Source organism: Anopheles bellator, chromosome 2 (genome assembly GCF_943735745.2).
Source record: "Anopheles bellator chromosome 2, idAnoBellAS_SP24_06.2, whole genome shotgun sequence".
Classification (NCBI taxonomy): domain Eukaryota; kingdom Metazoa; phylum Arthropoda; class Insecta; order Diptera; family Culicidae; genus Anopheles; species Anopheles bellator.
This window is the reverse complement of record NC_071286.1, coordinates 39173581-39201202: the sequence shown is the minus strand read 5'-3', so window position 1 is coordinate 39201202 and position 27622 is coordinate 39173581. Positions and strand designations below refer to the sequence as shown.

Genomic DNA, 27622 nt, shown 5'->3' with positions numbered 1-27622 from the left:
GGGGTGTATCTCAGGGGGCAGCTTCTTGCCGTACCCGGAAGAACGAAGAATAATGATTGAAGCGCCAACTGGTGAAGAACGGTGCTGTAAGTTTGCGTGAAGATGAAGAAAAAAAACTGTAAGGACCCGTTTGTTTGAACGTTGTTAGTTTCGCCACTCTGTTTCGCCGATTATCGGGTCATGTAGTTAAAAAATGCCAAAACAGAACATAAAAATTAAGAACCCCGCAGATAGTCATCACTCGTCTTGGGGGAGTGCTCTTGCGTAAGCTTTTAATCCGATTATTTATGCAATATTTAACTTTCTTCCGATTCATACACAAACACGGGCTCTGGAGGAGAGAGCTTTGTTTTTCGCCGCTGTTTCAGTGTTCTCTGCTCAGGCTCAGGCGCAGTCTGCATGCGAGGTAGATTGTTAATGGGGGAAAAACTTTGAAGATCGTATTAAATGCTGGGATAAAAACTATTCCATCCTGCCAGCTGCGCGAATCCGTTACATAATTTCATTTCATTCCTCGTTCACCGTTCTCGAGCAGGAACTCCCGTCCGTGTGCGTTATGCCGTTCGGTAGGGCTGCTTCAACTTTCCGGCACGTCAGATCGTGGCGAAAGGCGGAAAATTCACAAGCTGTGCATAATTTAACTGGTTTCGGAAAGCGCATTAACGCTGTTGTGATTTTGTTCCTAACTTGGCGTGGCACTGAATTTTCCGGACTGGTTGCTAAGGGAGACAACGGCAGCCCGTTCCCCGGGTTTGCCACGTTAGTCCGTGAGGTCGGATTATTTGGTCAACTGCTGACTGTTGGGTGCAGCTCGAATTCGTCGTGTCCTCGATTCATTGTGTTTCTTGGGCGGCTCCGAGACGGCTTTGCGTATGTAAGTATCGCCCTCGGTTCTCTGAGCATGCCTCAAAGTGTACGGAGTGTTGTAGTTGGTAACCTGTTCTTGGTCTGCTAGTTTTATTTGAAGCAACTCGGGTTGCTCAATGGTAGCTGCCAGATGCAAAGGGAATTGCTTTAAAAGCGTGCAAAACAGAGAAGGAGCAAAAGAAAAACCAAACATCACATTTGTCCGAATGGTGTCAGTCCACACCACAAGCAAACAGCTCTTCACCCGAAAACGGCACGATGCCACTTTTTGTCTGGTTCAGGCGATAACGTACCTTTTTGCAATTAATATTTCGGAACTCAAGTTTAAACACACATCACAAGTTTTGCTGCAAACTTTCTCCACGCCGAGCGAACATCGTTTACAGAAGGCATCAAAACTTCAGAAACAGCGACGGCCTCGAGAGGCGCGATAAAAGCTATTTGCCAGCAACAGGTTTGTCGATTCTTTAATGCAACATTTTTGTTTCCTATTTGAATAAGCTTTTAATAGTGGTCTTTAACCAGGAATCTTTGAAGTAAATAAAAACTTTTTCTTTACGACGGATCAAGCAGCACAAATTGTTACATTGTTTTTGAAAGCAAAAAACTACTAGAGGACATTTTAATAAGTTTAATTTTTGATATGCAAAACATTGCAAGGTCATGGTTTTAGGAAATTGTATCGCGTAGATATTTTTCTAATTTATAGTGAAGTGTAATTATGGTTTATTAATATCGAAATGGGCAATCCCGTATTGTATTGAGTACCAAGCACAACTAAGATTGGGATTCGAACTGACGTCTATCACTTAATAATACTTACTTTGTTACCAATACTTACTAATACTGTCTAGCGATGCTATTAAATAGAAGTAGAATCTTCCAAATGACACCGTAGACAGCAGCCATGGCATGTGCTGGAAATCGAGAAACGAATCCATCGTATGAACTCTCGGTTCATAGCTCAAATCATTTTCCTAAATCCGGCGGATTCTTGATCTTGTGCCGAGTGGACAAGATTTGGTGCGTGCCTTGCTGCAGCAGGACCAATTTACGTCACGGAAAGCACACAAACACCGCTTGTCCTCTTATTTCATTAGCGAACGAAACCCATGCTATTGATTGTAGCGTGTGAATGGGAAAATATGGCCGAAAGCTGCAGCGAGACGCAAAAAGCGTGCAACGTGAAGAGCCAGGAGCCAGCGCCAAGGCAAACAGTTTTCCACCGACGAATCCGATTTGGAAAGCCGTCGAAAGCCGATCGGGCAAAGGAGGAACACGAAATAACGCAGTGGGAATCAAATTATTTCCGCCTCAGCAAAACCGTCCGTCGGTGATCCGATTTTTTGCTTACCGAACGTCGGTGTCGTCGGTCAAGCGTTCTTAAAACAAACGACCGCCGGAGAAGATGTAAAGATCGTACCGATGGACCACGATGGTTGCCAGCCTGTCGGGGACAAAGCGAGACCGTTCAGTTCTACTGAAATGTCCGCACTGCGAAGCAGGCTTGCCGCTAGCCTGTTCCCGGGCGACCGTTGCGAAGAAAATTCGGTCACCCATTCGCTGGGCAGATGAAATCATCCCCGGAGCGATGATGTGCGAGACCCGGTGAATCGAAAGTATCTAATTTGGTATTCATCAAAGTCCCGGCGCCACCTTGCCGGGATGATGCATTTTTTTCGATTCCGCCTGTGGCCATCATCTTGTCGTCGTCGAAGGAACATTTATCCGATTAAAATACGCTGTTTCCGTGCCGCTGGTTGGCCGGAACGTGGGTCGACAGAACTGCTTGCATTGCATAAACGGTGTGTCGAAGGAGAGCAAAAACTGGACCGAAAGACAACCGTACCGTACCGGCCGAGCGTTGTGGTGCAATAGAACGAATGAACGGATCCCGGAACGGGAATGGCCAGTGCATCGCTCCGTCCGCCGAAGAGGTATTTTTTTGGGGGCGGGAAGGGACTGATTCCCAGCCATCATGCATCGTTATGGAGCGGACGGGAGAGCATAAAATGGACGGCGTTTACCGGGGACGTGAACTGCACCCGAAGCGGTCCACCGACGCGGTCGGATCAGGCACGTTCGAAGGACACAATCTTGTCATAAATCGGACACTTCCGTTTCTGTTCCGGTGTCCGGAGCGAGGGCGACGGTTCCGATCGATGGCACGACCGAAGCATAGTCCGAAGCATACTAGTCGCCATGGTTCATGAAGCGCTCGTTGTGCATGAAACACTTACTGCTTTCGCTCGTTGAGCACGAGCAGGGCGCCGGCAAGTGGAACCGGCTTATGCTACCCAGCACGACGGCGTGAAACGGAAGGAACGGACAAAAAATGCTCCAACATTCCCGAAATGCAATGTTGCATCATTTTTATTATGCTACGATGGATGCGCGCGCGACCCGGTGGCCCCGGGTCGGGCGGGCGAAAATGCTGAATCGTGACGGTAATTTGATTTGGATTATTGGATTCTGGTGAATTAGATATTATTTTCAGCCAGGGCGTATCAGCGCAAGCGGAGCACGGAAGCGCGGGCAAGATCGCCCGAAGGCGGCCGATCGTTTCGAGCCGAAGCCAAATTGAATGCTGAAAGGATTTCGATCCTAATTGGATCAACGACGAGGGGCGTGCCACACGGAAATGTCCACCGTCGGGCACTGGAAGTGAAAGTGTGCGGTGCTTATACGCGGATAGACAAGCAAAACACTTATATGCAGATACGGCACACGGTCAGGTGTCTTTTGAATGCTCTTCGGCTCCTTTTTCTGGTTCTTAGACGTGTCCTCTTTCCGCTGAGCAGACTTAAGCATGTTGGAAGGGATTTTTGCCATCGCTCTCGGGGCACAAAAAGTATTCATTAAACCAATTCATTCAACTTTTCATAGTTATGATGATTGGAGCCATACATTCATCGAACAAACTCGCTCAACTCTTCAGAGTTGTGGAAACGGAATTTGGAATTGAAAAGGTCGAGTTTTATTTAGAAGATTTTTTTTCTTTCTTTTTGGTTGTATTTCCATTCACTTCACATAGTATGATTGTTTTCAAATACTCATTCAGTAAAGTATTTCCAGTTCAGTGCGAATCTGGCTTTATCCGAAGAGATGCAATCTGAAATACTCTTCTCAATAATTTTTTTTCCAAATACAAAATTAAACTGAAAAACAAAACTAATTACTTATTTGGGCGCAGCGAGCAGATAAAACTCGGCCGATTTATTGGAAAAGTGCTCTTAGGAAATGGTATCTTGCGGTCTCCGGAAGGTGCCGGGGCCGAAGCATCGAACGAATTCGATTATGCTCGCCAAACTGTTGCCGGATTGAAACAAAATCCACCGCCCTAAATCTGCTACCCTGCTCGTTAGGGTACGGCGCTTAGGTGTTACGAATTTATGTGCACTTTTCCAGCGATTTTTCACGCGCCCCGGGACCCGGGCGCCGGCGGGCGCGAATAAATTGAAATATCGAACACTCCGGTCGGTGCCACGGTATCACTTTCATCGTACCATCGTCGAATCAATCGTGCTCGATCCGATAGCGGAACGAGGTACAATTTACGTCTTCGGGAGCGAGCCGCGAAAAGTGTTGCATATTTATGGTACCAAGCACGGCAAGCGGAGCATGGTTTTTACGCAAATAACACTTTACGCTTGCACACTGCGCCGTCGGCTGCCCGACTGAATCCTCCATTGATGCGCTTGTTTGGAGCTTCGTTTGGAGCTTTCTTTTTCCGGAAAGCGGAAGGCGCTTCGGTGACACACGGTGACGCGGAAGACCATCTCTGGCAGCCGACATTCTCAAAGACCAGCCCGGCATTTTTTCCGCAGGCCACCGAAGGGATGAACATAAATTTTGATCCTGTGTATCTGGTTCTCTGCTCTCAAACGGTTTGCTAAATCCATACAAAACCGACCCATCGAGAACGCGGAGTTAGTTTGGTTGGCGAAAGGTTGGTCGGGCACAACGTTATTATCCCGGGGACTTTTGCCGGAAATGACATACCCGTGTGCGGTAGCGTACCACGGGGGGAGTAACCGTGTTTTGCATTCTCCAGAGAACCGAAGCTCGTGAGCAGTGAGCTGTAATGGATCATAAAGAGGGAGGCGCATTTTGGACATGGCCGTTCCATCAATGCAACACACCGTTGCGGACCGTGCGGACGCAGCGGCATAAAAGAGCGAGGCCAGGTTTCTACCTCGTTTTATGTCCGACGCGAGGCACGATTCCAGCGAACCCACATTCCGGCGAATCAAATGAATATCTTAACCAAACATCTCCACCGGGACCGACAGCGGAGTGAACGGTGTTGTGTGAGGACCGAATCGTATTCCGCGACTGCACAGGACGCCCGACTGTACGGCAGGATTCGAAACGGTGCGATATAATAAAGGATAACTACCGCACGAGCTTCCGGGGGCATCTCCGGATGCTTCGCCGGAACGCCGGTTTGTTATGTGTAGCAAGCAGAATTGCGTTGCCAGAATGGTTATGCTTGGAATTATAACCGAGCCGGCCGAGGGCCGAGGGCCGAGGGCCGAGGGCCGAGGGCCGAGGAAAACTAAACAGATTTTGAAAGGAGTAACAAAAACCAACCGACGCTACAGTTCTAGCTTTAAGAAAGAGTACAATCTTGGAGTGATTTCACTGTCTATGGCCACGGAAATTCAGCTCAAAACGATTCAAAAAACAAATGTTTGAATTCACCAGATTTTGCTAACAGCACATCAAGCGGAGCACATTGAACAATTCACAATCAGTTTGTTACAATCCTGTACTGCGACTGCTTACAAGCCGATTGTTCGCCGTTCGGGCTAACGCCTTGTTCAGTTCTAGTAGCTACTTTGTATGCCGCGTGCGTGAAGACCACGGCTTTCGCGTTGCTGGAAATTGCTGGGCGCAAAACAAGCTCCACAGCACACAAAAAGCACGAAAAGACAGCCAAAACGGTACACAAACGTAACCATCAACCGCAACACGGCGGAAGCGTGTTGCCCAACAAAATAAACCATAAAATTTTAACACATAAACAGATTTATCCCGTTTCATTTTGCGTCCACCGGTACACCGGTTTCTGTATCTTCGTGCCAGGAATGCAGCTCCTGGACCCTGGCCATTTGCCGTCCATTTTTATGGGCGGCACATATGTGTGGCCCGTTTCCGGCGCTAACTACAGCGCGCGTGTGTTTGCTTTAATAACGGTTAAAGCTTAGTCACATCGACCGACCGCTGGCCGCTGGCTGGTGGATATTCTTCGCTCAGCTTCGGATCCTGGATGGCCCGATTAGAGCGACTTGGGAGCGAGCTGTCGTTTGTTTGCTCGCAATGCACCGAGGATCCCGAAAGTGAACCAGGCACACGGGGACACGTTTGAAGGTCCGACTTCAGGAAGCTCGAGCGCGGGGTTACCGGAAACCATCCACCATGGTTAAGAGGGAGTATGCTACGATCTGGCCGCCACAATAACATTCCCACCGGGACATCCGGCAGCTACGCTCCCCGGAAGCTACGCTCTCTGAGGGCAGATTGTTCGGTCCTGCTGCTTTCGATTGTCAGTCTGACATCTACCGGCGTTCGGCGTCCGTTTGTGTTTCCTGGCGGCTCTGGGGCTCTGGGTGCCTCGGTTTGCTAGCTCGGCGGCGGCCGATTGCTTTTACTATTTCAATGATACTGGAGACTGCACGAAAAAAAAAAGATTTCCTACAGACAGACTGCTACTTCTTCACTTCAGACGCCTGCCAAATGGTAGTTGGAAAAAAGTGCCTCCGCCAAATGGCAATATTGAAACAGTTAACCGGGCCGACTTTACCGTTGACCCCGTGGTTCGATCACCCGGATGTAACTGAGGTTGCAAGCGCCATTATTGCTCATTGCTGATTTCCTTGCTGGGGTCCGTTCGAAGGAAAAAAAAGCGAAACGAAGGTAGCAAAGTAAACGCCGGCACCAGGAACAGGGAACAATGGAATCGCACGACAGCCGGTGGTGCGATTCATATGATTTCGCCTTTCGCCTTATGCTCGCCCCGTTCTATTATATGTTGCATTCTGCTGGGGCCGAGCTTGGCCCTGCTCTCGACTGCAGCCATCCACAGAACTCTCGAGAGTGTCAATTCGGTACACAATTGCCATTTGCTGTTGCCGCTTGGCATCCGCTTTGGGGTTGAATGGAGGTACAATTCCACAGCCACTGCTGACGCGCGGGGATTCTGGGCCCGCACACATAGTATCTCCTCGGCGGGGAAAAATCGAGCGAACGCCCAGGATTTCCACCGCCGGCTTTTATGCAACTCCACAAACACACACAGAGTCATTCAATTTTCCACTTCGCCAGCACCGGTTCCGGATGTGGTTAGTTGATTTCGTGTCATTTTCTCTGCCGTCGCCGCCGAGCCGAGTTTTGCATCGGCAGCACCCGGGAATGAAGTGGAAAATGGTGGATAATGCAACGACCGCAACCGGCGGACTGGGGGACATCGGGTGAGCTGGTGTTGGTGGTTGTAGAAAAGGACACTTTTTGCTTGCGACAATTCGCTTCCACGCGCCGGGAAAGAATCGTTGATCGTCCGGTCAGGTCCCACTCTATTCCGTGAAAGTGGACCGAGTGGATTAACGTGCATTTTTACTCCCGCTGCACCTTTCGGACGGGTTGGAACCGTGCACAAATTCAATAGCATGGCCCCCGGGCTAGTGGTAATTCATTTTTCAACAAGATGTCGTTAGCGATTCCTCACCCATTCCCACGGATGACGGGCATCTCACATTTGTCATTCCAAATCGTCCCACCCGGGGCCACTAATTGCTTTAGCTGTTTAGATACCACGGATATAAACGTAATCCCACAATCGGATGGCTAGATGGGGTCCTTTTCGGGACCCGATCAGTTATGCAATTTCGCGCACAGCGCACATGCTTCGATTCGCGCCTTTCAATTTCACCCCGCACGTCCACCCCGCAAACCGCATTAGGGATGCAAATTGAATTTTACTCGGAAGTGGGAACGATTTTCCTTCAACGGGTTCTGGCCGGGCGCGCAAACCACTTCGATTTGCGCCGATCATAGCCTTGAATAATTCAATAATTTTCATCCAAAGTAATGGGCCAAACCGTTGATTGGATTCGATCTCGTTGGATTCGAATCGGGTGAAGAAAATTTCCACATCAAAGTGTGTCCCAAAGTGCAACAAGTAGTTTTCCATTTTCCTGAAAGTTTGCTTTCCATTATCTTTGCTTTATATTAGAGTGATAAAAAGCATGCGTCCGACGAATTTAGAGCCTCAATGACTTCATAGCCCAAAGCTGAGCCGTCTTCAAGGTCAAAGGGTGGCTTCACGGTGCTTTTGGAAGGCAAAGCGATTGAGACTTTCCATACACTGGGCACGACTTCATGATGGGCTCTGCGGGTATTTGGCCCGCTCTATCCAGTCTGCCAACGACAACGAGCGCCAGTGAGCATTAAATCGAATCGTTCATCATGTGACACATCGACCGGAAGAAAGCGCCGTGCATGTCGAAAGCATGCGCCCGATGACGACGAACGGCTGCGAGACGAAGACATGGTGGCGTAAATGGACAACGCTTTCCCCCGGTGTCACGTCGGTGTCACGCGCTTCGCCGTTCATCATCAACCATGCGACTGACTCGCCGAGTCCGGGTTGACTGATTGCTGTGGATAGGTGGCCCTCGGCCGAGTGTGTTTGTGTGTGTTGGAAGTAACGATTTTTTGACTCAACCCTTCCGTCGGAAAATGGGACCAAGGTGTAGCGAACCGGATGGAGAGGCGCCTACATGGAGGGCCTTCAAATTTAACAACCTTTCGAGAATCGCGATCCTTGTCCGATCGTCCCGCGGGAGTGTCGCGCTTCCGGAACGTACGAGGCACATTAATCTTCTTCAGTGGGTCGCACGAAGTTGTGACACGAAAGACCCGTCCGCTGGTCCAGCTAGCCCTTTTTCGGTACCATCGGAAGGAGCGGACAGAAAACTGAGACGTATTATCGAGTTGGTGGGTGCTTTAGAAAGCAAACTAGACATGGCTCTAGTGTTTCTAGCGTAAGAATGTCACATTCTGCTATGCTGGTTGCTAGTTCTCGAAATCGACTCACCTTTCCGATTGCCCAACGTCCTCATTTTGTGAGGTCTTTGTGTCAGAAACTTGTACTGAATCCATGAATGGGTTCGCATCATTGCACTGCATGGCTTAACTTTATTCCGTATTTCTTCACTTCATAATTGATTGCCAGTAACCATCACTCCCAGTTTTGCCCCCCGCACAGAGTGGGAGCTTCGCATAAATGGCCGCACCACTGCTTGGGTAGGTGCCGAGGTTGATGACGAGAAATGGTTGAGAACTCGCAACGACCACACATCGTACGTGAAGGTTGCCCAGCGAGTTGTGGAGAAAGGGCAAATAAATAGAACCATGAACCAAGGTGCTATAAAGACCAAGTCATTCTACGTGTGAAAAGTAAGGCAAAGACTTGCCCAACCGTTCGGCCCAGGAGCCGGCCCAGGAGTGCAACCAACATTGCGGTTGAAGCACATCGTACTCTCGGTTCGTTGAGAACATTTTTCAAAATTGCGCCATTTTCAAGTTAACACCCCACAGCTTTACCCGGATGCGGGAGCGGTGAGCCGGCAGTGCACTGGGTGAGCCCGACCCGACGGCGAGACCTTGGACAAGTTGAAGACGTTCAAGCCGAGGAGGGTGGGCCAAGAAAACTCGACTCGACGGACGGACGAGATTTTATTGTTGTAAATTACTCTACTCACGCTGACACGCTGACACCGGGGCTTGGTCAGGATTCGCTCGAGAAAGTTGATCGGACGAACCCGGAGCCCGGTGGCTGTGTTCGTGTGCGAATGGAATATGCATGTAGAAACAGTAAACAGTCATTTATATGCATGAAATATGTAGCAATGTCCTATAAAAATGTAGAATATATCCATTGTCGTAAAACAGTCCCACTAGTACCACGGCGAAGTGGCCTGGAAACTAACCCGTCCGGTGCCGCAAGCAACTGCCAAACAACTAAAGCGAAAACAAGACGGACGATCATTGGGCTCCTCACCGTGCACTGGTGGGCAACAAAAAGTTGCATCGGATTGCACTTTACAGTGAACATGAAAGAGACTTTCGCTCCCGCTCCCGAGAAAGTTATAAAAGTGTCAAAATAACAGAAAATAAAATAAAACGAGCGATACAGACAACAGCAGCCGCATCATCCGAACACCCCGAGTAACGATCGTTTGCCCCGCTGAGGGTTCATGCAGGGGAAAGGATATAAAAAGGACCCTCCCGCACACACATGCGGTCGGTTCAGTTCACTCATTCATTCATCTAAACATCCTGCCCATGGCGCGCTCTATTCATCGCCAAGTGAGAGGGAAAAGAGTTCATATCCGGATGGCAATGAAGTCGCCACACCAACGGAGGAAACATTTGGGCAGATAATAAAACCGACGCCAGCCGAGCTTGCCGAACGGACCGCCATATCTTCGCCATCCACGACTGACTATGTTCAGCCATCAAGGCCCGTCCCCGACCGACAGAGGAGTATTTCATGCGCACTTTCACGCAGGAAAAGGGCAGCGTCTCGTTTGGGGATATTACCACGAACCGGCCGGCCATGCACATGACAATTTCCCACTCGTCACCCGTCGGGTGTGTTGTTGATTTCCGGTCCGGGCGATATTGTGAAATGGTTTTGAAATGTGTGCCGGTGCCGTGCATGACACGACTAGATTTACGATCGTTTTGAAGCCGAACGAAAAATGCGCCGTAATGCGGCCGTGGTCAGCTTGAAGAGGGTCCGGGACCCGGGGCCAGGACCCCGATGAACTTTGTGGCTTTGGGGCGCAAAGTGGACTCAGCATCTTCTTTTGCCCCTTTTTGTGGAAAAGAACAAACCGTGAAGTCATCATACGAGCTGACTAAAGGATGCTTGTTGTACTTGACGAATGATATACAGATGAGCCATCGAACGGTGTTAAAACATGCAAGCTTTGCTGGATGCGGAAGGAGAGCCTATGGTGTCTTGCTTATTTCACGCCTCATGCGCCCTCATGCGGCTACAGTAAAAAAAGTGCTAGGAATCGATGGGCTCTACTGGAAATGGAATTTGAATCAGTTCCGTTCTGGTACAAACGAGCGTCATAAGTCCACTTCAAAACATGCTTCTTAGAGCAGGGAGAGAGGCTTCATTCAATCAAGCATCGATTTACAAGTTTCTTCAGCCTGCTCTCCGTAGCCGATTTATCAAGTGGCACTTGAGTCCGGCAATTGTTTTATGATTGAAAATGTTTTGCATTCTGTTGCTTCCGGAACCGATGCCAACTGTTCCGCTCAGCTTGTTTTTATCTTTGTCAACCATACCATGTCGCAAGCATCGACATATGCAAACCAACACGACGACTGTGCCGGCGGTGCCACAAGTCTTCAACCTGGCACGTCCATAGTTCTCGGTAGACTTTTTTCTAACCCGGACCGAGGGCCTTCAACGTCGTCACTGGGGTGCCGTAGAGAAGTTTGTTTCGTTATTCAAAAGCTGCTTGTGCCGCCGTCCTGAAAAAGCTCCCGGCCCGAGTGCAATCAAGCGTCAAGCAAACGGAATGAACGTGTATAAACGAAAGTTGCACGCTAAAAAATTCAATATTCTTTCTTCGCGCCCAGCGTGGCGAGTCCTGACGCTTCCGACTAAACACCATGGACGGAACAAGAGTCAAAGGAAAAGCACCACAAAGATAGTGCCAGGAAAGAGGAAAGGAAAATGGGCAAAACAATACAATAATGCATTCGCTGAGCTCCGAACGTTTGCGAACGATGGTCGACATGGGATTTTGGATATAAGACGAGCCAAACGGCGAAATGAAAGCGCCTCTTAACATTTCTTTGTATGGTAAAGTAGAACGAAGCTCGAAGCAAAGTCTTTTTCTTTATCAAACGGGTGGCAAAAAAAAGAAACTGGTGGTAAGCTTTTTTCACACGATTTTGTGTTATAGAAAGGGAACTTTTGTTTACTTATGCTTTTCCATCACGTGCACAGTTTTTTTTTTTTGACACATTACGTCTTTTCCTGATGGCACCAAAACGATAGAGCAACGAATGAAAAGTTGTTGTTTGGTACCTTGTTTTTCCCACAGTTTGGCATGATTTTCTCACTTACGTTCTTCTCTCATTATTCCGAGCGTGGACCGTGTTTCCTTAAAACCATTTGTTCTTCATTTTTATTTCAAGTTCATTTGCATTTTGTTTTAACTTTCTTCATTTGTTAGCGTAATTTTAATTCGAAACGTTGATAATGTGCGAACGGGCGAACCAGGGCAGTGCTTAAAGTAAGAAAATGGAATAGCTTGGGTATATTTTTCACACTTTCGTTTTCTTACTATTTCTTTAATGCTGTTAGTTTTCAACCGGTTTATTGTATGATGCAGCATGTAAAGTGTTACAAAACGTATGTAAATTCAGCATTTTAAGTTAAATTAAAAACGTTTATTATAAGTATTGCACAGTTATCTTTATTTGCTAACCGCTTTTCGGAGTCGGAACTTTAAGGACGGAATCTGATCGATTTCAATACTTTCCTCCATATTGTGCCCGAAGCGATCGATAGACTTGGTTTGGCTTTGCGAATAGGCTTCTGAAATCAGTAACGTAACGACAATGATAGCAAAGTCTATTTGTATTAAGCTGCAAAGTGCTGCTTCTGGCATTCTCGTTCACTTCTAGGCACATGCTTTGTGAGAGCGGTTCACCTGAAAGGTCGAATTTAAAAACCCTTTGGCATCATTTTTACGATAGCGAAGCCACTTAGACTGCTACCGTTTTTGCCACGAAGGCCGTGGGTGCATTGTGTGCGATCACTTTTCTAGCTCCCGCGGCACAAAAACGTAAAACTGCCACCTCCCATCGAGTGGAACCGGTGGCCTAGAATGCGAATACGTCTAATGAATGAATCCTTCGAGAATTCCGGGAGTCTCTCGAGAGATAAGCCTAACACATGCGAGACGAAAAGCATATGAAAAACTAACACACCGAGAACCGTGCCCCATATTCGACCATATTCGTACACAAAGCAGCACCCTACGGAGCCGGATTTTGCAATCCGGCGCCACTCCGGAAAGATCGCTTGCCGGAGATAGATGGCGTGATATAGAGCATGATCTCAGCACGGCCTAGATGTGTGTGTATGTGTGCACGGCCACCACGCAAACAGTGCGAACCGAAAGGGCGGAAAGCGAGAAATTGAATGAAAATTTAGAAATCTGCCAACCTAGTTGGCTGCAGCAGCGAACGCCTGAAAGTATGCGCCTGAAAGTAGGCAGCCGTACGGGCACCGGCGTGTTAATACCGAAAAGGATTCTAATTTAATCAGAGTAATGAATTCCATTTTTGTGCCCACGTCCTGCCTGCCTGCGCCCCTGCCCGCTTCGGACCGGAGGGCCTTCGGGGCGTTTCCCGGGAAGAGCACAAACGTTTAATTAACATTATTGCGCCCCGGTGTTATTTTCCGAACGACGCGCAGCGGAATGAGCTGTTTATACGGGAAATGGATTTCCTATGGGTGACGGCATCGAGATGCGGACGGAGCGGCACCAACTAGCCGTACTCTAGACGTGGGTAAAGCTCCGTCTCGGGCCTCGGGAAGGAGCTCGCGGTCTGGGAGCTCTCATCTTCCGATATGACTCTGTGGCTTCAGCCGATGTGTGTGCGCTTGGCACCGACAACCATTTCCTGCATCCTCACTCCGACTGCAACGCTTATCGGTTGTAGAAGAAAATTTCATTTCAGTACTTTTTTCAAATTTCCACCCGACGCACTGCAGGAACCGGAAGAATACGGACCTAGTGACAGAAAAAAAGTGGAAGCGAGGGAAAAGAGAAAAATGGTATCGGCCGTAATGAAAGTAATGCTGGCGCTGGAGAGAGGAAAAACTTTTCCCATTACGCCCCTCGCACAGGATCGTACAAGTAAAACAGGATGTGGTCGATTCTCAACCGACAAAGATGATAATCAATTTTCTAATTTACAATCAATAATCTTGGGGCGAACGTCGAAGCGATGTCGTAATAGGCACACGAGGACGCTTAGTATAGTGATTTCACTGAAATGTGTCTACAGATTCCATCTGTTAAATTTATAAAAGATAAAAAACTAAATTTACTACTCGAGTTTATGCCAAAACGAATCCTACAAAAGTGTAGCGTATAAGAATGTAGCAAATAATTTTCGATGGTATTTTCTTACACTAGTAGAAGATATGATTAATTTGTGGCCCTTCTCGTTTCAATACATAAAACTAAGGAAATGTTACCTACTTCAAAGGCAGCGCTTCATATGACTGTGTCGAAACGTCAAACGAGAAGTCAAAATTATTATTGAACAATTCCACAAAATCTATCAAACGCCCGGAATCGTCCTGTTTATTTCAACCATTCACAGACAGAACGTAGATTGATTTGGGCTTGTGATCTGTCGAAATGTTACCGACGAGAACGGGTGGTGCAGTGAAGGGTTGGGCAGAGGATCCAAACCTTGTAATATGTTGAAAAGCGAAGCGTAGCATTAAATATTAAGCTTCCGCGATTCATCGATAGCAGAGCTGGTCTTCTGTACTACACAGCATATAGCACGATGCGCGCACATCAAAAAGAATAATCTTTTCGACGTCAAGTGAACATTGATGCGGTAACCACCGACGAGGCAATATGCTGCGGCAGCATCAGCACCAAACTCGCTTCCAGCCCCGAAAGGCAACTTCCAGTCATGCGAAATTCAAATCATTTTGCTGCAAGAGACTTTAATGGCGTGGCTGGCGAGACTCATTAGGGAAATAATTACTTTAATAGATGGAAAAGGTAATTGAGTTAAAATTATCAACCAGACACCTCGCGGCACGTTGATGGCGGCGTCTGGAGCGGAAAAGCTACTAAAGAGTTGCGAACGCAGGTTTGGTTTTCCTGAAGTTTGTTGGGGTTTTCGTAGGTTTGGCTCTATACTACCAACAGATGGTGGATCAAACTGTAAATAAGAAAAACTCACGGTTTTTAGAGTTTTACAGTTTTACTTTAATGTAACAGGAGAGGTTTATCAGAAAGAATGATTGTAACTATTGTTTCAATAAAAACCTCTACAAAGTAAGTTCGATGTTTAGTTTTTCGTGCTCAACAAATTCCACCCTGTTGGCGATTGTCGAGCAGTGCAAACATTATTCAATTAAAATGGCATAAACAGAAGAGTGTTCAATGTTGATGTTTGTGCAGTCGAATACATTGCAGCACTTTCGAGTGCGCTCACCGGAAACCATGATTAGTGTCGAGCTCCTGGGGATGGTTTAAAAATAATTTATTTACTAAAGCTCGTAATGCAACGGCGGGTAAATATTTGTCCGCGTGCCAACGAAGAGCTGCGGAAATGTAAATTGAGCATGATGTAGCAACCGTGAGCGGTCGTTTTCGCATCTCATCGGCGGGAGCAGCAGCAGGACATGGCGACGCCTTCGGCTTCGGTGCGTCCTGACCTGAGCAGTCCAGCGCGTCCTCCTCCTCCTCATCATCATCATCATCTTCATCTCCATCAGCCATCGGACTAAGCATCATCGTGCTCCCGTTGCCAAAAGCGATCCCGGCGTGGGGCCCATCACTTACGGTACAACTTGTTTGCAGAGCGGTGGAAAGCGCTGCGGGCCGGAGCGAAATTTTGTCCGTCGGTTTGCGGTCACGAGTGCGGGGAGTGGTGCCAGAACGGGGCAACAGCAAACGGTGCCCAGAGGAGCTGTCCGTGGTCCGGTGGCAGGATAATGAAATTATATATTACACCCACCCAGGTGCAAAAAGGTACTTAGCGCTTGGTTTGTAGGTGGGGCACCTGCTGCCCGCTGGAGTCGGTCACTACGTCGGTTAAGTAAACATATTTTCGTCCACTTCGGGTGCGGGTGACGCTCGTAAAACGGGGCCAGTCAAAGTTCCTTCAGGTGGTTGTGGCATTATTTTCTTCGCGGAAAGTCAATCGAAACCCGCTGGAACCCGCTTGCACTTAGGCAGAAGTTGCAGTAGAGTCAAATGATTGCTCGGGCATGGCGAAGGAGTTGATTTCAGTGTTTTTGTTGCGATAGCAATTCATGCTGCTTCAATTTGGGGCAACGCTTTGTAGATAGCACCCACTGTTGCGATCGATGTAAGGGAGTGAAGTCGTGTTCGTTGCGCAGTAATGTTGCGGTCTTCCTAGCCAATCGAGTATCAGACGTCGTACTGACTACACGTGTTTCATTCCTCTTCGATTGTGTCTTCGACTGCTAAACAGTTCGAAAAGCTTTTGCCAACATACATTAAACTCAGGCGCTGTTTAAGCGCTTAACAATTCTCTATACAACGGGCCATAATATGCCGTCATTGCTTTAGATCGCATCCAGAAGCAATTTGTGCCCACTTCAGACTTTCCATTAGGTGTTTATATTAATTCAATCACATTTGGACGCACTCCGCGAACACACATACACCGTGGTGCGCGTATTGCAGCACTAGTGGCAGGCGCTAGTGGCAGGACTTTCACCGGGCCCCCGGTTTAGACTCAAAAAACCCGAAACAAATCACTTGACGCGTTTTGCCGGTGGTGCCCGGCTGGTGGGGTGTGGCTGGCACATTCGGGCGACATTTTGCTCGCAACTGCTCGGCCGACTACTGTCGAGCGGCCCCGCCCGAAGGGAACCCGGACGGGGTGGGTACGGGGCGTTATCGGGTATAACGACTGGCTATAAATTTATTAATTGAATTGAGGTACCCGTTGTGGTTATTAATATTTTACAGTTCATTTAAAATGCCCGACAGTATATTACCGGTCGTTCGGCGGCCCCGGCTGTTCCCGGAGTGGCGTGGCACCAGCACACATTATCGGTCGGGGCCGGGCAAGGGACGGGTGGGAGTTGGGCCGGTGGCCGACCGACCGGGTCCTCTGGTTTTGATGATTTATTTGATGGCCATCCGAAGGTGAGGCAGGTCCCGGGCCCGGCGCCCCCTGGGCTCCCCTCCGGTTTCGCGGAGCTTCGCTTTCAACGGGTAAAAACGGAAGCATATTTTAGGGAAACTTCTAGCCCACCCGAACTACTTGGGCGGCACGGATCTTTGGGGACCCCAAAAAAGGGGATTGTGTTCACTATGCACACACATACGCACGCACGCGTTGGTTCGAGTTTCGCCTTTGTTCTAGCCTGTGCCCCTGGCTGTTGCCCGGGCGTGAAAGGACGTGAAAAGCCGTGATGACTTCACACGGCAAATGGACGGGACGGCTTTTGGGCGAGTTTTACGACGTGAAATGTCCTGTCGTTTATGTACCGACCTATCATGACCGTGCCATAAAAAAGTGTCCTGAATGGGGCCACCCTTCGGGGGCAGGCCGGGGAGCCGTCCGAAAGTGAATGATGGATGGGATCCAAGAAGTTGCCAAGTTTGGACTCGAGTTTTACAGGATCCCCCGCGCGCAGCTGCTGACGGCGTCGGCAAGCTGAAGCTGTCCAACATGTCCCCGGTTCGGCTTGTTGTGACGCGCCGGTGTCGGTGATAAACGAAACCATCTGGTTGTAAAACACTAAATGAAAATCTGTTTGATGTGATTGCCAAGATTATTTAATTTATCCAACTTCCAAAGGGTCAACGGTGGCCCATCAAGACGTTAATCATTCTCCGTTCCTTCTTTGGTTCTTATCTGCCGTGTAGAGTGTTCCTCCGTTTGCTCTTTGCAGGTTTCGTTGTACAAACGGCTCAACGGATTGAGCGATTTACTTTTATTGGTTTGATTTTAAGACTAAGCGACTGTTCCATGATTACTATTGCTTGTAAGGGAACATCTAATCTTTAAGGTTGCCCATTTTGACGCTTCGGAATTACAGGGCTGACACTTTACAGTTTTTGAAAATTTCTGTCAACCCAAGGGTCAAACTTTTAATTGATTTTAATTGAATTTGATGTGTGTCATTTTAGATAATGAATCGCTTAGCAACTGAACAACATGTTAAAATGATAAAAATTTACTAAAATGGAGATTCGAAAACGCGTTGCATAAACAACCAAATTTACGGCACTGGAAACCCTCAAGCGATTGAAGAGACGTGGTTACATCCAGAATAGGTAATTGTATGGGGCACATTATAGACTGTCGGCGTCATAGGACCCTATTTCTTCGAGAACGACGAAGGGAGGACCACTATCGTCTTAGAAAGTATGTGGTTTCAGCAAGACGTATAATTGGAAGTGTAATTGGACGCATATTTGGAGATTTGACGATTCTGGTCTTTTGGCTCGTTCGCCGTTTTACGTGTCATCCCGTCTTTTACGTAACCGTCCTCTCTTCCTTCCTAATAATTTAGCGTTTTGGTGATGTCAGTTGCCCACCAAGATCATGCCATTTGACACCGTTGGACTGTTTCTTGGGGGCTACGCAAAAGCTCGTGCTTATGTTGACAAGTCTGCAAATTTCGAGCATTTGAAGAATGACATTCGCCAAGTTACGATCGAGGTCAAATTCGAAATGTGCAAGAAAATAATTGAAAATTATCTCATCAGACTGGACTGATTCGAGATTCGATCAATTTCGATTAAAAAAATCATTAACATTAGGTATTGCACCGTTTCCAATAGTGTAAGGATGAGCACACTTTACTATTTGGTTATTTAAAACAAACAACCAATTGTTGAGTACATTTTTGATTGATCTCGGCAATAGCAATTCGAATTTGGGTCTAACTATTATAACTATGAACATAAAGTTGGAAGTTTTTCATATTTTCCAATTTTCTGCAATTTAAATTTTATTTTATGCATAAATGCCTTGAATGAACTATTCAAATAAAAGCTTAGGCATCGAAAAATATTAAGCCGTTTTTTTAAACCAAATAAAAACAAGTGTATCATATATGGCTCACCCTTGAACCAGACCGGTGTGGCATATCTAGTGTTACAAAACAAATTTGCCATGTGCTGTTTTAAAGTTCTTTTTCGAAACTAGAAAATAAATAATCCCACATTAAAGGGAATTAACTCAAATTGTCTTTCCAATTTTCATACCACTCCAGCGCAACTGAATCGGTATCAGCAAGCACCTTAAATGTCGCTCAACGCAACTTCGAACATTTACAGGATTAACTGCCAAAGTTTGTCGAGATGACAAAATTGGCTTGCGCCCGAATCCTTTTCTCGGCCAGCAATTTCTGCCCTCAAGGGATCGATCAATACACCGTCGATGATGGGGGTGAAACACAAAGAGAATACAGTGAGCCATGTGCGTCAAGCTGAGCTAACAGGACCGTGGCCTAAGAAACAGTCGAAGGAAAATCGCAAACACCTCACTTTTCTTCCACGGACCAGTGCCAGCGAAAAGCGAACGCGCAGCTGAATGAAAGTAATTCCATCGATTAGTGGCTCGACGCTGCTGACAGATGTTCTCAATTTCAAAAGTTATCATCGCACCGATCGGTTCGAGAACTTCACTTCGGTCGCCTACGCCAACGTTCGTAGCGGAAATAAATTGCCCATGTGGTCGACACGTGACACGGTTGTCACTCCGGGCGTTCCGATGGCCTCTGGCCCGGAATTTGTATTAGCTTTCGACTGCTCCCCGGAACGCCCGGCCGGAGGTTAGCTTCCCACGACTGTGATTGCAGAGAAGTTCGGCTACAATTTTGATCAAGTTCGGCGGTCAGGTTCGGGGAATCGAGGCGCGGAGCACCCCAAGCGCAAAGCCATGTGATTTATAAAACGTAAAAATATTCATTTTTCTTACGGCGTAGAAAAGGATTTCGTGTGGACGAGCTGCCGTCGAGGACGAAGCAAGCATATCAACTCGTGGACGGTACACTGTACTCTACACAGCCGAAGGTGTTAAGCTGAAAGCGTTGTATTTCATCCATTTTCGTTACACTCGAACTTTACCTCCAGTTCGCCATCTGTTTTTGCGTTCTTATTCAATGCTCCATTCACGAACGAAATGATTCGCGTGGAGTGTGTGAAAAACTTCCGAGTTCTATTCCGACGAAGGAAAGAAATCATGCAAATGGTGCCCTGACTTTTCACTCGTCTCACTTTCGGTAACTTTACTTGACGACATTTGCCCTGGAATCTACGGTGGTAGCCACGCACTCGCAAATTATGAGCACTCGTCCGCCGTATACCTCGGTTCCATTAAAAAGTATGAAAACCGTTACCGAACCCCGATGACTGCTGGAGGCTCCGTGGAACGATATGTGACCGGAGTTTGAGCGATTTCGCTGGTGTATATAGCGAAGCAAAAAAGAAACCTCCAACGAGTTAGGGCCGTACGGGAAAGGATCATAGGAAAGGCCACAGCAAAAACAACCTAGAACCCGTTGGTCAAAAATTCCCAATGTCACCTTTCTCCAGTGTTCGCCAGCTAGCAAATGTATGTTGCTGGCGTATGGGCGAAGGCAGGCAGAACCGGGCCGACCGGATTCCACCGTTCGCTCCGACATTTCGCGTATCGTAACAAAAATGGAAGCTGGAGGCAGCATACTGTGGCCACCGAATCTCGAAGGTTCATACATCGTTCAACATCGTTCGTTCTTTTTTCTTTCTGTGTGTCTCAGTCCCCGATGTAAGCGATGAAACTAAAGGATGGAGGCAAAAACAAGAGTTGGTCATTTATCAAAACGCTTCGATTCGAAAATACCATTTATATAAAATCAACATACCATCAAGCAGACCCGGTCCCGGAGGTGAGGAATTGCGAGAATAAAAACGGCAGTTCGTCCATAAATTTGCAGCCCAAGCTCGTCACCGTGCCGAACCCGTCGGCCATTTTGATGTCGTTTTTCTTCGCTCGCAACGGATGCCAGTGACGCCGCCCGTTTGGGCTCGGTTTGGCACTGGTACGGATGGTTGACTGAGTTGGTTCCGAGCCAAACCGAGACGGAGAAATGCTTAGCTGTCGCAAAATCGTGCCCTTCAAAATCAGCATATAAGTTTTTTTTGTTCCATTTCAATCGTTTGCCTTTGTGCCGTTTTCCCACAACCCCGTGTGTGGTGAATGGTTTAATGTGTTAATTTTTTACCTCGTACCACATCATTATAGTTAGTGTTTGAACAATACATTTTTTATTTCTTGGGCAAAGGTGACTTTCAGATGTTTAGATGCAAACATGAAGGGACTTTCATGCACCACAGGTAGCCCACAGGGGCAGCACTGTTCGATCTGGCTATGGTATGAATATTTATCGAAAACCTGCTGAGTAGCCTGTTCAGTATAGTGTAATTGGCGCAATACGTGTCCCTTTTGTTGAGTACAGTTTCTGCACTCAACTCACAGAAATGACTACGAGAAAGTGGTTTAGTTTTCTTTCTACTTTTTACTTTTGAATCTGTTATCAGCATTATGTCACGTGGCTATTCACAGTTGTGAACAACAGTACTCTAATGTTGATGTTATGATTTGGGTGCTTGTCCAGCCCGATGAACTATGTTGTTCTTTGCAGATATGTTTACGTTTTGTACAAATTTTTTGGTCGCTTGAAATACTCGAGTAATTTTACAACGGGAAAGATGGCAGAGTTTGTGTATTATCATGACACTAGTACATTGCAATGATATTCCTCCCATAGTTGGCAGTAGCGAAAATTCACTACTAGTTAAATGAAAATAATAACAATATATCCTGAAACATATGCTTTCACTGCTTGGGTCATTGTCCCTGCTCTCTGTTCTGGCTAGGGCGCGCTGATTTATTCAAAATACCGGACCGGACACATCGTATCTTCGAATATTTAATGAAGCGAATTCGCAAACAAAGAAAGAAGGCATACTGTATCGAGGCAAATCAATTCTTGACCCATGTCTTGCAAAAAAGTCCACAATCTGTAAACTCAGGCGTGCATGTGACAGATAAGTAATCGGTTAGTATTAAAGCGAACGATAGATTCTACAATGTCTTTTAGATTAAGAAAAGATCAGCATGATTGACGCGAAACAATTTCTTATGAGGGAACATTTTCTGATGAAAGATAACAATAGGAAAGAATAAAACAATTTGATAATAGAAAATATAGCATTGTTTTATTTCATTGCTTGTTGGTTAATGATTAATTCTTTCATATATTCAATGCGTTTAGTTGCATATTAGTACTTTCCAAACTACTACTGGCTTACAAAAACTTACCAACCATATTTTATGTTCATCGATGTAATGCGTTTCAGTTCAATAGCTACGATTGGCGGCTGTCAATTACTACAATATCTGAAGGGATTTACTTTAGACGATACTCCGGAAAGTCAACATAAATACAAGGCAACCTAAGAAATGCTCGACGTCGGAATCACTGCCCTTGGTTTTATAGCCCACTCTGTTGGGCGGGGTTAATAAAATATTAATTTGAGCAGTGTTGGACGGTAATGCATGCATCCAATGCAGTAAAACGGCACTAGATCTAGCGCAAAGTAGTCCAGTAAATCTTGGTACCTTGGCTAGAAATTGGCATCCGCTTGTCATTCCTCGCCGGCCGCCGGTTTCAGCGTCAATGATGACGGTGGTGGCCGTAAATTTTAGTGCGCATAACAATAACCGTACCGGTAACGTTGGTAGTTTACCACATCAACTTCATGATGGAAGCCCTTATAAGTTCCAGCCGCCGGTGGTGGTCTGGTGGAAACCCTGGCATACCAGGTGGCTACAGGTGAAATTAATGTCTTATATTCCTCTCTTCTTGTTCGCCGACCTCGGATATCTGGTCGTGCACCATTTGTTGCAGAAACCCCCGAAAGGTTAGTCTCTCCCGAGGGTTTGGCGAACTGAAGCAAGATGATGAAACATTTTTTGGAGATGCCACGGTACATCATTAGGAAACGAGAAAGCGAATTACTTTCGTAAAATGGGAAACCCAAAAATACACCTGTTGTCTACTTTTAATTAGCGTTGTTAACAGCCGCCAGTGATACGTACCGGCGACCCGAATTTGCCACAAGCAATATAGAGGGCACCCCAGATGTTTTCCATTTAATCAACAAGAGCGGAAGTAGAGCGGCAGAAGAAGATTCAGTGTGCCTCGGAGCACAGGATGGATGATTTTCTTAGCAAGTGACCACACCGTTGTGCTGTCGTAACGCCATGGTCACGAAGCTGGCCATTACTTCTTTGCGAACAACGGACGCTGTCCTGTGAAATGTGATAGCTCAAAAGTTCGAAGACTGTGTCTGGTTCTGAGGTTTAAAATCTCAGCACTGAGGTTCGTGGCGGCATAAGTTTGGTGGCGATACGGTTGTTTGTACGCGACGATAGCGCACATTCCTGCTCAGTATCACTGCAATACTATCATCTGTTCTATCCCCGGGCGTAATAATAGGATTATAAATAGCCCGACCAATTCAAGGAAACGTAAGGAAGCTTCTGAACGACAACTGAAAAGCATACTCCGAACATTGCCGTACATTTTTGTGCCTTCTCGCCATGTGCTTCAAGGCGTTGAGATAGTTCGCAAAAGAAAAGGAAAGCAATGACTGCTTTCCCGGAAACCCTGAGAAACCGCAAATCCTGGCGGTTTGCTAGGAGCGGACGACGACGATGGTGACGGCCCGGCCTCGATGGGCTAATGTTTCAGGAAAGGATTATGACAGCTTTCGTCCGTTACTGGACGTGAGTTGCTGAGCAAAATGGAGTTCCACGGATTTGCGAGGCCAACCGCATAAAGGATGACAGTGCAAGTCTGTCCGCTGCGTCTCACTGGGCATTACATTCTCTCGTGCGATTGTAACGCAGCGAATGTCGGCCCAAAGCATTCTGCCAAATGGTATTTCTTCTTTCCGACGAACTGTTATTTAATGGCCCCAGAGATGTGGTCATTTTGCGCTTCGTGACCTTGTATCTCCGAAGTGGTTGATACACTGCTTCCTTTTTGGGAAACATCTCCCAGATGGTTGGGATACTGCTATTTTTGGGATTCATCATTATCCTTGTGCGAGCCGAGCAGACCATCGACCTTCTTACTAGAATACGAGACCTTGCTAGGGTGAATACGGAGATACAGTTATGTTGTGTGTGATTTGTTGTACTATAGGTAGACGTGAAAAGATAATACAAACAAACTAGATATTGGAGATACTGAAAGATACAACACACTGAATTCTTAACAAATAATATAAAATATAGCAGTGAGATTATATTTCGTTCTTTCATCCAACTATACGATGTCTAAAGAATTGGCAGGATTGCCCTCTTGACAGTATCCTGCATCTAATATTATTTCATTACTTTACAGTAATCACTAGACGGACCCTGAATGTATTTAAAAAGGTTTGTTCCGGAGGAATTTGTACAAAGCATGTTCCGTAGGAGAGGATCCATTATTGGCTGACGTTCATGTCGGCAGGGGATAATCTCCCGAATTAAGCCTGGACGAGCTTAAACTATTGCACTATGGTGGCCACAAACGGAACCGGGTGTTGAACCAGCTATATGGGAATGGTGGTACGTTTAGGAGGGGAAAAATGATAGAATTATAAATTTGCATCGCAGCTTCTCCTGCTCAGTACCCGACAGGGCTTAGAAGCTGTATTAGAAGAGCGTTTTCATGCACCACTTGCCTACATTTAGGCGCAAACGAGTTCGGCCCACGAAGGGTGTTTTTCGGTGTCCCCAGACGGTGTTGCTGACGCTGTCGAAGTTGTTTTGATGTGTACGCACACCAGCCTGGGATCGTTATCCTGGGTGACTGTAGGTGTGTGTTTGTGTCTCAGATGCAGGCAAATTGTCGGCACCTAACGACGTCATCTTCGTCAGCTCAGAAGATCGTTGTCATGTCAACGAGCAAGATGACGGTGATGGATGCCGGGACAGTAGCGTGCAAACACGTCAAAGCACTAAACAGCACTGTAGTGGCAGAATAAATCTCTACCAGGCACATGTTCTAGGTTATTGCAAGAACAACGGCATAGTACGGCAGTCCCTGTGCATCGTGACTAGGAATGTAGGAGCCGGTACTTCATCATACATTATCTAACGTGATTAAAGGCCAGGAATTGGGCTTAGGCTTGCAGAACGTGAGTAGTTTCCCGACTAATTCCTAGTACCCTCCGAGAACTTTGTAATCTTTTTGCCACGTGGGTCGTGTTGGGAGGATTTTCAATGTTTGTGAACAAACCACTTGGCTGAGCATGGCATGATCAAATAAAACCGGAGAAATTTTTTATATACGTTTTGTGATAAAAAAATTGTGATGATGCAACCTTGGAAAAAGTAGGCAAATTTTAATGAACATTATAGCACTAGGATTATCTTAATCAAGCGGATTCAGTAAGCATAATTAAAAAAAGTAAAGTAGCATAATGCACCGTTGGTTAATCTCTGTCAAATAAGCCTGATCCACTTATCGTAGGCTGCTTTCGAAAAACCACTTGGCCCAAGGTTAAAAGGACCACTCTGGAATCTAATAATCGCTGCCGCACGCTACAATCATTCGTTTTTATTGCCGGCTTTATGAATACTTTTGTAACTTGAGAGCACAGCTCGGGTAACGGAGAAGAAAAATCGTAAAAGAAACCGCAAAAGAAGCATCCTTTCCCGCCCGTGCCCTAGCTGCCCGTGGTGTGGCCGATGTGACGCATCTTGGCCGACGAAAAGTTTACGCAGCCAGCACACTCATTAAAAAACAATTCACCAAGAAGTGAAACCATTATCGAATATTAGCGAAAGTCACCAGTGCCATAATTCATTGCGGCCCGTCCTGCGACAGATTGGCTGTGGAAGCGCGGCCAAGAATAAAAACTGTCACAGCGGCGAAGGAGCAAAGGCGTCGAGCTACACGGGGCTCCTTCCTCCGGGGCCTTTCGTCAGAGAGTTTTCGCCTGGCCACCTAATACCACCATGTGAGGCTCCTCCGCTGGGCATCGGGGACGTTGGTTTGTTTTATTTTTATTTGTTTTTGGTCCGCTGGGTCCTTTGGATGGAGATAAAAGCAGCTAACGGTGGGCGGTAGCCATCCCCAAAGGGCCCCGGGTGGGTTCGAAATAAATTAAATTTCATCTGAAAAGTGCCTCCAGGAGTGGCAAAGTAATTGGAAAAAAGGCGCCGAGCGTTTGTGGAAACAAAAGCAAATTTCCATTATCGCATCCGAATCGAAAGTTCTTATCAAGTGCTCCGCCGCGCAACTTCAGCCGCTAGTCACGAGTCACTCGGTAGGTCATGACGAAAAACCGCGACTCCGGAAAACTCCTCCAGAGTCCAGAGAGTACGTGCGTCAGTTACGTTGGCCAATCATTCCCAGCTTCCCAGCCGGGCAGGGGGCAGCCGGACGGTGCAGAATAAATTATGCATTCTGACATTGGCAGTGTTTGCTAATTAGCATAAATTATGATTTATCGCGCTCTGTGTTAATTGCCTTCATTTACGACGGATTGTACTCGGGTCGGGACACTTTGGTCACGCGGTTTTACCGAACAGACTTGCCGGAAGTAGGCATCTGCTGTGAGCGTTTTCTTTCGTCTGCATCTTCCACGAAGCCCTTGAGCTATTTCTTTACAGTTTTTGCCCTCGAAGCTGTGCGTTTGTTTCGCTTTCGTTTTTCACTCCATTTTCATTGTATTCATTTACGTACCGCTGGACGGTGGCTTTGCAAACAGCCCACAGCAAATGTAGCTGATCCTTTTTGGGCACAGGAAAACTTATTTCACACGCATTCTATATCTTAGAAGAACCATATCGGAGCATTAAACTTACCTGCAGGGCATTTGGCCAGGTGCAGCTCTCCGGAGCTTTGATCTCTATTTCCGTTCCCGGTATGCTGATATCGAGTGCATCCTCGGTGCTGGCAGGGCAAAGATTTGCATCTGATAGAGAAAAAAAATTAAAGTAATACAATAGTTTCATTAAATGTCTGCCATACGTCTATCGCAAGTTGTTTTCTGCCCGGTACATAGTTGGAAATGTCGCCACTTAAAACAGTTTTCAGGGCCGGCGACGGTAAATGAAAACTCCGTGGGAAATGCATAATTGCGTTTGATGGACAAAATGAGTGATTTCAGCTGAATCGAATTACACGCTAATGGGATTATGGTGGCGTGAAACAATTGAACAATGGAGCATAAACATGGGAAATCAAATGAATAAAAAAACTGCTAATACAATAAACCATCCCCGATGGTTGCGGTTCATCAAATAGCCGCGGGATCATGTGGACAGAAGAAAAACGATCAAAACCACTTTTCCCAACGTAAACGCTGGGTATTCCTCGCTGGGTGGTGTGTGAAACGTTGGGAAGAACTGCGAGGATGGCGTGAAAGTATAGAACAACAAAAAATGCGCCATTTGCTTTCCGGCCCGTCGCATCGCGGCTTTATGGCCATCATTTGTTAATGCTTCTCAATTAGTTTCCGCACGTACGGCTTCCGCATTGGTCGTTCCGGACCAGCTCCACCGGGCGGCGAGAGGAACAGAATCTCCCCCGAAGACGGTGGAGTCGAATGGCGACCGCGCTATGGGATATAAATCAAAACCAGTAAATCCGATAACGAGCCGTTCATGCTTTTAGGCAACATCGAGTCATTCTACACCCAGCAGTACCCGAAAGTTGCCTTGAAAGTAACAGAAGATCGCATTTTTCACGCTGCCATCCCACTGCGCAAGTTCCGTTGCTGGCGCATTAACCGATACTATCGATACGTAGATGGTGATAAATGTTTCTTTGAAAAGATTGCAGCAAATTAATTTCCGCAGCAGAGTCAATTTTCCAGCAGTCGCTCTTCAACCAAAAAGCGACTGCCCAACACGGGTTGGA

The 27622-nt window shown here is 46.8% G+C and overlaps 1 protein-coding gene across 1 annotated transcript in view; it reads right to left on the bottom strand.

The window, feature by feature from the left end:
* The window catches only part of LOC131210705 (protein eva-1), a 65210-nt gene that overhangs the window by 15574 nt on the left and 22014 nt on the right, over positions 1–27622 (bottom strand). Inside the window, exon 3 of the mRNA XM_058203986.1 lies at positions 26566–26675. Coding sequence (XP_058059969.1) covers positions 26566–26675 — 110 coding nt within the window. The remainder of the gene's footprint in view (positions 1–26565; positions 26676–27622) is intronic.